This window comes from Chiloscyllium punctatum, chromosome 44 (genome assembly GCF_047496795.1).
Source record: "Chiloscyllium punctatum isolate Juve2018m chromosome 44, sChiPun1.3, whole genome shotgun sequence".
Classification (NCBI taxonomy): Eukaryota; Metazoa; Chordata; class Chondrichthyes; order Orectolobiformes; family Hemiscylliidae; genus Chiloscyllium; species Chiloscyllium punctatum.
In genome coordinates this window covers 7034797-7047474 of record NC_092782.1, presented here as the reverse complement: position 1 = coordinate 7047474, position 12678 = coordinate 7034797, and the positions used below count along the sequence as shown (strand labels likewise).

At 42.7% G+C, this 12678-nt stretch overlaps 1 protein-coding gene across 1 annotated transcript in view; it reads left to right on the top strand.

Moving 5' to 3' along the window:
- The first annotated feature begins 411 nt into the window (after positions 1 to 411).
- vwf (von Willebrand factor) overlaps positions 412 to 12678 on the top strand; it is a 122188-nt gene continuing 109921 nt past the window's right edge. The window contains exons 1-5 of the mRNA XM_072562153.1: positions 412 to 513; positions 784 to 841; positions 1560 to 1733; positions 1841 to 1943; positions 12055 to 12263. Coding sequence (XP_072418254.1) covers positions 784 to 841; positions 1560 to 1733; positions 1841 to 1943; positions 12055 to 12263 — 544 coding nt within the window. The 5' untranslated portion in view covers positions 412 to 513. The remainder of the gene's footprint in view (positions 514 to 783; positions 842 to 1559; positions 1734 to 1840; positions 1944 to 12054; positions 12264 to 12678) is intronic.

Sequence of the window (12678 nt, the reverse complement as noted above, 5' to 3'; positions counted from 1 at the left end):
AAAGATGAAAATTCTTGTTATCAGTACTGCAATCCAATTAGAAGTTCAGAAGATGATTCAGTGGATGTTATGCATGAGCTGTGAGTATTTTGTTTCTGTCTTGTGGAAGCATTTGCCAAATAAACTCAGTTCCTGAGAGAGATTATTTGGAGTGTTAATTACTTTATAGTCTCATTGGTGGATTAAAAAGAAACCTAGCCTTTCGAAAGTTGTTCTTTCACTTCTGGTAAATCTGTCAGTGTTTTTTATCCAGTTTCCTTCCATTGTTTCCTTTGGGTAGTGATTCTATTGAATCTGATACCGTGAATTCACTAAAGGATATAACATGCAAAGTTTGGCCCACCCCCTGAAAACGTTGATTATTCTACAGTTCCTGTCCTGTATAAATTGGACTGTTTTCCCCAGAAGGCACTTATCACGTCTTAGAGTTCACCCTGCTGAAGTTCAGAGCATGTTGTTTTGAAGTCAGTTTAGCTCTAGACTTGGTCTGTCTCCCCAAAAGCAGGAGCCAAGGTAAGTGCTATTTGTTTCTTGTCTCTGTCCACAGCAGCAAAGCCCCCCCATGTCCTTGGGGGCTTGAGTGGAATATTCGAGCATTATTCAAAGCTGCAACTTTGAAGGAGTTGGGCAGACTAGCGAGTCAAAAGGCAAGTATACGAGATTACTTGTTCTAGTTATGCGTTCTGTAATTTTGTCTGCGATTTTGCAGGATGGGAGAGAAGTGGAAATGACAATCATTCTGCACAGCGTTTTGTTAAGTGTCTTCCTTTCTGGTTTTCACAGATGGCAAGCAATTGTCTGTCTTTGCTTCTCCTCTTCACTTTGATGTCCTGCTCTCAAGGTATTGTAAGCTTGATTTCACGAGATCAATAATCTGCAGCAATATGAACATTATTTTGGCACTGTCAACCAATCATTGGGCTCTATCACTGGGGGTATTGAATTAACTGATTCCAGTTTATTCCTCATTCCTTGGGTGCAGTGGGCTAAGACTATTTTTTAAAGACATATTTCAAACAGAAAAAGCACCTTTTAAAGTTTCTGGAGAGTTTAATGTGTAAAAAGTCTAAAACACCCCTGTGAGAAGGTGAGACAAGTTGTTCTTTAACATATGGAAAGTTTAAGTTTTAAAGAAAGGCTGAATAGGCTGGAACTTTCTCACTGGGGGGTAGGAGGTTGAAAGCTGCCCTTACCAAGGTTTATAAAATTGTGAGAGGTATAGATATGGTTAATGATAGATGTCTTTTCCTGAGGATTTCAAGATTAAGGGACATTTTTTTAAGGTGAGAGAAGAGAGATTTTAAAAAGACATGAGGGACAACTTTTTTACATAGAGGGTGGTTTACGTGTGGAATGAACTTCCTGAGGAAGTAGTGGATGGGGGCACGGTTGCAATGTTTAAAAGACACTTTCATATATAGGTGAATAGGAGAGGTTTGAAAGGGCATGGTCAGGGAGCAGGTAGGTAGGACTATTTTAGTTTGGGATTATGGTCGGCATGGACAGGTTGGACTGAAGAATCTGTTTCCGTGTTGTATGATTTTATGTCTGTCGTTCAGGACAGGGGAATCCGTCACTCACTGAAGGCAAGAACAAACCCAACAGGGAAGCTCGCTGCAGCCTGTTCGGGGAGTATCGCATCCAGACTTTCGATGGGAACTTCTATGAGTTTCCAGGACACTGCAGTTACAAACTGGCAGGCGACTGCTTGAAGCGAACATTCAGTATTTTAGGTATTTCCATCACTCGCTGACATTAGCAGTTCATTTCAGTTTAATGTGCAATTGATAATTGTCGTGTGGTAATGTTGGAGAAGTGACAAAGTCCCTGCACTTTTCAGGTAATTTCCAGAGCGGAAAACGCACAAGCATTTCTTTGTATCTGGGAGAATTCTTTGAAGTCACTCTGTCTTTGGAAGGAGAAGCATCTGTGAGGAAGAAAAGGTAATAGCCATAGATAACTGAATACTAGTGCAAAGGTGCACCTTCTGTGTTCAGAGTTCTGAACCGAGTCAGCATGGATGAGTTGGGCAGAAGGGTCTGTTTCCAAGCTGTATGTGTCTATGACTATGATCCGCCCTCGGGTGCAGTGCCCTTGACTTTGATACTTTGCCCTTTCTGTAGGCACAGTGACCCTGCCTGGTGAGAGGGCATGCAATTCCCTTAACTTTTTTTTGAATATATTTCTGCTCCCTCAGCCAATTTAGCATTGTTTCTGAAGAAGTCAGATCAGACTTGGAACACCACCTCTGGTTCTCTCTCCACAGATGCTGTCAGATTGCTGAGTTTCTCCCAGCATTTTAAAAAATATTTGTTTTCGTCTTGCTCTGTGTCCTTCATGAAGCAAAGTGTTAAGGGCCTGTGAGAAACAGAACTCACTCACAAATCAATCAGCCTGAGACAAAGCCTTGTAAACAAGAACAATTTATTACAGTCTCGCAAGAACTGGACGCTCCTGTAATCAAACAGAAATGCGCGCGAAAATAACACATTAAAGCATTCTTATTCAGTTTACAAGTTGCGGAATCATGCCTCCCTTTTCCCATCCTATCATAAGCCAATTACCTCACTTGTTAGTTATTTTCTTATCTGGCCATCCTGCTGTCCTTGTCTGCATTCTTTGTTCCTTGTTTATTACAGCTTGTTCTTTATTCCAATTTCTCTTTTCATACTATAAGCTTTACTGTGAAATGAAAGTTATTTCCTAGCTTAAAACTATTTTCTTTAAAAGACCCTCTATATTCATGAAAGTCTTAGCCTTAAGTATGCTACATGCTACGAGAATTCCATGACTGTTTGTATAATGTTCCCCTTCCCTTCCCCCCACCTGCAAAAACAACATTTCTAATCTCCCACAATTCCCCATTTTTCTTTTTCTCTAACTGTTGTTTTTGCACTTATTAAGTCTCCTTTAAGTCATTTTCTTATGTTCTGCCCACTTACGCCTTTTGGCGATGAGGTTCACAATCTTACAGTTTACATTTGTGTTGTTCGTCCCTCGAACTCTAGAAGAATTCTTTGACTTTCTCTTTGTTGCATATCACCTGCTGATTGTAAAAGCATCTGATGATGTATTTAGGTTCCTTCCCCAAGGGATGTCATCAGCTGGCTCATTACCCAATTTAGGACATTGAACCCTACCACCAGACCCACTAATATCAATAATCCATAGATAGCTAGGTTGACTAACCACCTTCCCCAACCAGTCAATCCCCAATTCCCCCATTCCCATCCTTTTCATTCCGGTACCAATTACCGGCCTCCCTTATCTTGGTGATTTTGTCTCGCACATGTTTGGAGATATCTGTAATGTTAGAGAGACCTCAGGTATGTATGTACAACATTCCTCTCCAATTAGTGCACAGGTACCACCCTTCTTTGTCAGAATATAATCCAGAGCAATCCTTTTCTGAAGGGTCGTTAACCTAGTGGCAATCATTTCGGTCGTTATGGCTGCTACCTGGGATTGGGTTTCAGCCAACGCATCAGCAGTATTGTTGGCCAACTCTTCCAGGGAAGCTGCTAACTTTTGTATTTCTACTCCTGCTCGAGCGGTCCCAGACATATGTATCAAAGCCCAGAGGAGGCGATCTCCTTCGGTTACTTTCCGGGTTACTCGCCTTCCTCCCTGTTTATTCTGAGGTATTTTTGGGGCTCTTTTTAACATCCTCAAGTGGGGAATTATATAGGCGAGGTAGCAGCAGCCACTCCAGCCTTTCTGGCTTTGAGGTAGTGTCTGAACTGGATGGTCCCAGCACCCATTCCCGTTACATCCGCCACTCCAAACGTACTTTTCGCCGGGAATAAATGGGTAGGCCTTTAAGCCACACACCCAATATGTCCCATTCAATACTTGGGGAATGGTCGTGGCAGTGGCTTGGCTGGTGTAGACACAAGATGATTTCCCTAATCGGAAGGGTGTGGTATCATTCTGATTACAGAAACAAGTGGTATTTACTGCTCCTTTCGGTGGGGAAACTCGAAGGCCATCGATAGCACCTAGAGTTTTTGGGGCTGGTCAAGGGAACCATCCCGCAAAGTTATAATTACCCCTTTCAAATCTCCAAGTTGTATCATTTGAGCCCGAGTCAAATTGTTGCACATCGTACACTTCTTCTTTGGTAAGTGGTATTACCGTGAGAGGAATTCCGGATTCCCCATGGTGTGGGATCTCCGCACATACCCAACAGTCGATATGCCCCTTTAGTTTAGCATAATTCTGACATAAAGTGGTAAAATGATTTCCCCCCCCCCCCCCCTTGGCAGCTAGCGCCAATATCATGACAACATAAAGCTGACCATTCATTTCAGCTCACAACCCTATCTGTCTATTCCCTAACCCTTTGTATACCAGGGAGGAGTGAGTCCATGCAACACTTACAATTGTTTTGGGATACAGTTTTTTTTAACCAATTCGTAATAGTCTCTTATCTCAGTCCATTCTTTTTGCTCAGCTTGATTTTCAGAGGGTTGTCTGTAGGATGTGCTTGCCACTCTGCTGGAGGGGAAGGAGAGTCCACCGGGCCCTTAACACGAGTGTGATGACTCCACCCTTTTTCAGCAGTTCGGACGGCTGTTTCAGTAGTCAGGAGGGTTAGGAACGGTCCCTCGCAGCTTGGGTGCAGTTTGGTATCTTTCCAGGTCTTTATCAGGACCCAATCACCTGGTCGTATCCGAACTCAAGTGGAGGTGTCTGGGTCAACAGACCCTTCTTCCTAAGGACAGACAAAGAAGAGCCAAACGCCACAATATAGTTCTTTAAAAACTTATCATTGAACTCTACAGTTGGTAATTCCCCTCTTCCACCCAAGAAAGGTAATCCAAACATCATCTCATAAGGAGAGACGCCTATATCACGTCTAGGCGCAGTCCTAATGCATAGCAACGCGATAGGTAAACATTTTGTCCATGGTAATCGAGTCTCTAGGACTAGCTTAGACAATTGCTTCTTTAAGGTTTGATTCATTCATTCCACCCGTCCAGAGGAAGGCAGGTGCCAAGGAGTGTGAAATTCCCAAGCGATTTCTAATCCTGCCATTACTTCTTGTAGGATCTTAGAGGTAAAGTGGCTACCATGGTCTGAATCTATACTTTCCACCACTCCATATCGCGGAATTATATGTTCTAAAAGAGTTTTCATTACTCCCTTCGAGGTGGCTGAGGACATTGGAAATGCCTCCACCCACCCAGTTAGGTGATCCATTAAGACTAATAAGTACTTTTGTTTCCCTACTGGGGGTAATTCTGTGTAATCTACCTGTATTCTTTGAAAAGGTCTTACCCCAGGGTTTCTTCCACCTCTTGGCCCCCCCTCTCATTACTTTCTTATTAATCTTTTGGCAAGTCGGGCATCCTGCGCATTCCTGCTTGGCTAATGTGTATATCCCTTTACATCCGTACTTCCTTAACACGATGTCACACATGGCTTGGGAGCCCCAGTGCTTTGGTGTAAGGTGGTTAGGATGTTTCTCATAACTGGTTTACTTAATAACTCCCTTCCATCCGGGAGGATCTATCTTCCTTGGGTTGACTTAGTGGCCCCCATTTCCTGGAATTCCTTTTCCTCTTCTTCCGTGTACACGGGGTTCACAGAAGGGGACTCCACTATGGGCGTGAGAACCCGTATGTTTGTTACTGTATGGCTCATAACTGCCTCTTTGGCTGCCTCGTCTGCTAGCCTATTCCCTCTTGCTTCTAAAGTGTTCACCTTCTGGTGCCCAGGTACATGGACTATAGCTATTTCCCGGGGTAATTCCAAATTTTTCAACACTTGTCCTACCAACTCTTCATGTATCAATTCCTTTCCCCGGCTATTGATCAGTCCATGTTCTTGCCATATTTTTCCAAAGGTACGTACCACCCCATAGGCATACTTAGAGTCAGTGTAAATTGTCCCAAGTCGGTTCTCTAATTGTTTTAAATCTTGGTTTAATGCATACAACTCACAAGTCTGGGCCGACCATGTGTTAGGCAACCGGTCAGCCTCAACCGTTCGATTCTTGTTACCGTCCACTACTGTATATCCATTGTGTCTTTTTCCTTGTACTACTCTTGATGACCCGTCTATAAACAGTCTGTCCCCGTCATGTAAGGGCATATCCTTTAGGTCCTGTCTAACTTTGGTTTGATACTCTATGATATCCAGACAGTCATGTTCTCATTCTCGTTTGTCCAGAGGTTCTCCCTTCCATAGGAAGGTAGCTGGGTTTAGACAGGTGTCTGTTGCTAACACAAGGTCATCTCTCTCCATCAGGATGGCTTCATATTTTAAGATTCATGAGTCTGTTAACCATCTCCCTGCCTTTTGGTTTAACACAGTTCTGACTTGATGGGGGGTACTAACGACTAGCGCCCCTCCAAAAGTAAGTTTACAGCTCTCCTCTACCAGTATGGCAGTGGCTGCTACTGCCTGTATATGTTCAGGCCATCCTCTCGAGACAGGGTCCAGGAAGGCTACGGGCTGCCTCCTTCCCCTCCCTTCTCGGTTAACACTCCTAAGGCTGCTCCAGCATTTACTGTCACAAAAAGGTGAAATGGTTTCTCGAGAGAAGGAAGGGCCAACACCTTGTATTAAAGTATAAAAATACAAGTATTAAAAAGTATTAAAATACAAGAGCTTGTATTAAACTACGCTTTAACTCATGTAACCCTTCCCTTTCCTCTTCTGTCCAGTGCAGTCTTTCATGTTCAGATTCTGTCAATTTGTAATATAACCCCTTTGTTTTCTGGGAGTATGTTTCTATCCACAATCTATAATAACTCTCCAGCCCCAAGAACTTCCGTAATTCTCGTTTGGTGGTCGGAAGGGGCAGTTCTACTATCCATTTAATTCTCTTAGGTTTAATGTGCCTAGTGCCCTCACTAATAAGGTGTCCCAAGTATTTCACCTCTTCCTCTACATATTGCAGTTTATTCCTAGATACTCTTAAGCCCTGTTGCCCTAGGAAATTTAGCAGTCTATCGGTGGCTAAACTCACGTCATCTCTCTTTTGTCCTGACACTAGTAAATCGTCCACATATTGTAACAATGACATTCCCCGAGGCATTTTATGTTGTTCCAGGACCTGTTCCAGTACTTGCCCGAATAGATTAGGTGATTCTGTGAGTCCCTGGGGAAGTACCGTCCATCGGAACTGTTGTTTTCTACCAGTATATGGGTTTTCCCACTCAAAAGCAAACATGTCACGGCTTTCTGGGGCCAGAGAGCAAGCCCAGAATGCATCTTTTAAATCTATTACACAAAACCAGCGGTGGTTACACGGTATTTTGCTTAGCAAAGTATATGGATTAGGTACCATTGAGTATTGTGTTTGAACCAATCGGTTCAATGCCCTAAGATCCTGCACCAATCAATAGGTTCCATCTGGTTTGCAGGTGGGCAGTATTGGGGTATTAAAGGGTGACATACATGGTTCTAACAGTTCAGTTTTTACCAAAGAATCTATAACTGGTTGCAGACCTCTACGGCATTCCAACAATACAGGGTATTGTCTAACCCGAATCGTCTCATCTTCTCGAGTTAACGTAATCACCAACGGAGTAATATTTAGATGCCCTGTGTGATCCACTTTCGCCCACACGTCAGGGCTGATTTGTTTTTCTTCACTAGGTGTTAACATAGCCATCATTACAGTTACTGCACTATCCTCTACCCCAATTTTTAAGCCCAGCAATATAATCAAATCCCTACCTAATAGATTACTTCCAATGTCAGGAATATATAGTAATTGTCCTATCACTTCTTCATCATTTCTTCTAATTAGGGTTGGTTCAAAAATAGGCACCAAGAATTCTTCACCTTTTACTCCGGAAACCTTAAGATACTCCTTAGTCAATTTAACACCGGTAGGTCTAAAACTTAGGGATGACCGTGCCGCTCCCGTGTCCACCAAAAATACTGCCTCCTCCCCTTCAGGTTCCACCTTTAAATTTATCAAGGATTCCCGGTGGGTCTCAGGAGGAAGGAATCCCTGACTCCCCTAATCTTCATCTAAAGTCATTAGGGAAACGGCTTCCCTCTCTCGTGCTAATTCCGGGCATTCCCGTTTAAAATGCCCCACTTTCCTGCAATGGTAGCCCTCTGCCTGTTGCCTCCTTTCCCGGGTATCTGACCCTTGTCTTTCGTGTCCTCCCCTACCCTTCCTGTTATTCCCTGATCCCATTCTCCTTTTTGTTATTTCCTTTACTGCCTCCACCATCATTTTGGCTTTCTGTTTCTGCTTCTCGTCTTCCCTTTTCACATACACTTTCTGTGCCTCACATAACAGCTCTTCCATCTGTCTTTCACTCCATCCATCTAATTTCGGTCATTTCTTTTGTACGTCCGGCCATGATTTAGTTACAAACTGGACCTTTAAGAGTCCCTGTGCTATCTGATTATCGGGATCCGTTCCCGAATACTTCCTTGTCGCCTCCTTGAGCCTTTTAAGAAATGCAGAAGGGGTTTCATCCTTCTCTTGTTGTACTTCAAAGGCCTTAACAAAGTTTTGTGATCTAGGTGCTGCCTCTTTAATTCCTAATATTACCATTTCTCGTAGATCCTGCATTGACCCTCTGTCTATTCTGTCATTATTCTCCCAATGAGGGTCAACATTTGGGAATTTCTGTTCTGCTGGGGCCCCTTCTTCCCCAACTGGGTGCTTGTTTTCCCATTCCTGTAAAGCCGCTCTCCTAATCATACCTCGTTCTTCCCCTGAAAATAACGTTCCTAAAATTGCCATCAGTTCTCCCCAGGTATATAAATTAGGAATTGATTTAATTGTTCGGCTAGTCCAACCGGATCCTCTATTAAACTTTTCATTTCCTTTTTAAAGACCCTAACTTCACTGCTAGTTAAGGGAGTGTTTACATATCCGATTGCATCTTCCCCAATCGGAACCTCTCGGAAGGAACAAAATTTTACATTTTCCATTATCTCTGCCCCTCCTCTACGTGTGGTGGCTCGAGTGATTCTGAGCCCCCTAGGTTCTGCATCTTTTAGTTCAGAGTCTGTTCCATTTTCTGTGTCTGGACTCGGTTTTACTTCGGGAGCTGTAGGCTCGTTCCGGAGAGTAGTATATGGGGGCGGTAAACACGTTAAGGGATCCCATTGAGGCTTCCCTTTTTCATTTTTTTTCTGTTCTTTCCCTGATTCCTCCGTACTCATGGGACATAATTTTACTCCCGCGCTCCCTATCCAACAAGCCGCATAATCAGACTCTTTTTGACCATACGGTTCTTTTCGATTGACATATATATTAAGATCTTGACACAGCCAATCCTCATTGGACCCATATTTGGGCCAAAAAATACCAGGCGCCTTCATACTTTCTCTAATCCAAACAAAACAACAATAGTTGATCATTGTAGCCTTATCTTTCTCCCGCGTCCGGGAGTTATTCCCAATTACCCAACATTTTCCCCAAAGGACTGTCGGGCGGAATATATTCCCCTTTAACATTATTTACAGATTGATCGTTACACAGGCAACTCCCCGTGCCTCCCATTGTTCCTAATTTAATTAATCTTAACGAGGTCAGATGTCACCTTCTTCCACACCCCCTTCAGGGACCTGACTAGACACCTTATTCGTCCAATTAATCTGAGCAATTATATACTTTTTTTTAAGACTTCAACTGTTCTTTATAAATCACTTTTATGTAAGGCTCAAAGAGCTTAGTTAGAAACTGATAGTAAGGTAGTCATGACCTGTAAAAAGAACAGGAGTTAACATTTATTTCATAATCTGTAAAATCCTTAATCATGTTAGAATTTCCATAGTAGAAATCAGATTCAAAACAGTCCCGGATCTCAAGCTCCAGGGAACAAAGCACAAACATTCAATCACCAACAAACAAATGTTCATTCAAACCGAATCACAAAGGGTTAAACTTTCTACTTGCTGTACAGCTCTTTCTCTCTCTCTCTCTCACACACACAAAGACATTGTGTCTCACAAACACTTTGAGCTTCCCGCAATGACTCCTCTAGCTTTTGAATATTTTTCTGGACGTCTGGCCATAAGTTAGTTATGAAGTGCACCCTCAGTAGCCCTTCAGCTACTAGCCCTTCTGACAAGGGCTGTTTTCCATGGACATATGCTTAATTTTATATATCGCCAATTCCCCGTACTTTCGTACGCCCTACCACCAAGGCAATACTTAAAGGTCTCTTTCCTTACCTTGGTCTGTGCACAGTTACCTGGTCATTTCGGTGCACCCCGTCCTGCGGCAATTCCTGCAGCAAATACCGCTGCCCCTTGGTCACCCGGATATATCCTTTAAGACCTTTCCCTACCCAGGTCTTGTGCACAAGAGATGCCCGACCGAACCCGCCGCGTCAGCCTGCCTTATTTCCATGGTCTCCCAGTTCGGATTGTATTCGCCCAAACCGCGAACGATAAGCAAGGGAGTCGGAGATCACCGGAATCGGTGAGGTGCACCTCCCCCGTTGTCCCAAGAGTGTCGAGCAGCCGGAGTTTTGGATCCCAGACGAGCCCCCAATTGTGAGAAACAGAACTCACTCACAAATCAATCAGCCTGAGACAAAGCCTTGGAAATGAACTATTTATTACAGTCTCGCAAGAACTGGACGCTCCTCTAATTAACAGAAATGCGCACGAAAATAACACATTAAAGCATTCTTATTCAGTTTACAAGTTGCGGAATCATGCCTCCCTTTTCCCATCCTATCATAAGCCAATTACCTCACTTGTTAGTTATTTTCTTATCTGGCCATCCTGCTGTCCTTGTCTGCATTCTTTGTTCCTCGTTTGTTACAGCTTGTTCTTTATTCCAATTTCTCTTATCATACTATAAGCTTTACTGTGAAATGAAAATTATTTCCTAGCTTAAAACTATTTTCTTGAAAAGACCCTCTATATTCATGAAAGTCTTAGCCTTAAGTATGCTGCATGCTACAAGAATTCCATGACCATTTGTGTAATGTTCCCCTTCCCTTCACCTCACCTGCAAAAACAACATTTCTAATCTCCCACAGGCCTGAAAGAAATTGTAACGTAATTCTCTGAAGGGCACAGTCTCAAAACACTCAGTTTAAAAATATATATAGAATGAATCCAAAATTTCAATTTGTATGGCTCAATGAAGCCAATGGACTCTTGAATCTCATTTGCAACATGATCTTGGACCCCTTGATTAAAGAAAACACTATTTGAGCTAAAAGAACTGGGAGTCTTTCCTCTCTGAAGGCAAACAACTATAGTTCTGACTTTTAAAAGATAAAGCTCTGTCTGTTCCTGTAGGTGCATTGACCTGTCCAAAAAATGTAGATTCCAACCAGTCAGAGCCAAGCAATATAAGCCTGTGCCCAGTTGAATAAAAATAGAAAACACTGGGGGTAGTCAGCAGGTCTGGCAGCATCTGCAGCAAGAAAACAATTAACATTTCATGTTGGAGACAACTCTCACTGTCCGTTGTGGCTTAGCTGGTTGCACTCTCAGTCCTGAGTCAAAGATTTTGGGTTTACATTCCACTCCAGGGCACAAGCACAAACATTAAGGTTGATACCCATCTGCAGCGCAGAGGATGAACTGTCAGATGCGTCATCTTTCGGATGAAACATTAAACTGAGATGACCCTCTGCCTTTTTCTGTAGATGTAACAGATCCCATTACACTATTTCAAACAGTTATCTGTTGTGTCCGGCCCATAATTACATCTAAATTAATATCAGATAAGCAGATTATCTGGCTATTACCACACTGCAGTTTGGGAACATTTATGGAACACAAACTGATGGCAATGTTTTGATATCAACAGCAATGGCTACGCTTTTAAAAAAGAACTTCATTGGCTGTAAAGTGCTTTGAGATATCTGGCAGCCATGAAAGATGTTGTGTAAATGCAAGTGTTTTATGTCTTGACTGTAATTTTGCATTGCATCCATTCTAATTTATTTTCAAATGTGGGTGGGTTAGATTAAAATTCCTCCCCTTCAGTCCATGTTGAATGCATAGCATTACAAGGGTAGAAGTGCACTCCAGAGACCGTTTCAAGTATAACTACACCATTCATGCAACGTAATACCTTTAAATGTGTTCGTTCTGTTTTGCTAGGGTCTTGCTGCCTTTTGCATCCCATGGAGTGTTTATAGGAACAGAAGCAGGTTTCTATATCATATCCAGTGATGAATATGGGTTCACAGTTAGGATCGACACAAGTGGAAATGTGCTCATTATGCTGTCGAAAAAATATGCTAGTCGGACATGTGGACTGTGTGGCAATTACAATAATTTCCCGCAAGATGATTACATAACTCAAGAAGGTAATATACTAATCATTGATGGCCAGTCATCTGATTTTCAAAGATTTGAGAGTGAAAGTCCACTGCTAGTATTTACATGTTTCTAGGGAACTCTTCGAACGGTTGTTTTCCCCAATATGCCTCACAAATATTGGCACGGTTCTCAGTAACCCTTAGAAGTGTTGGCTTGCCTTTTCGCTTATCCTTTACGAAATCTGGCATGCTCCTGGAGATCTTTGCAAACACTGATTAGATTCCCCGGAATGGCCCTGCACTAATTGATGTTTCTGGGACTCTTCTGTAAATACTGGCATTGTCCTGGGACCCTCCGCCAGTGGATGGCGTCAACACGAGAATCTTTACAAGTATTGGCATGCTCCCTGAAATTCACTGTATAAACAGACAGGCTTTGAAGTATCCCCTGAGAGTAGTGAGA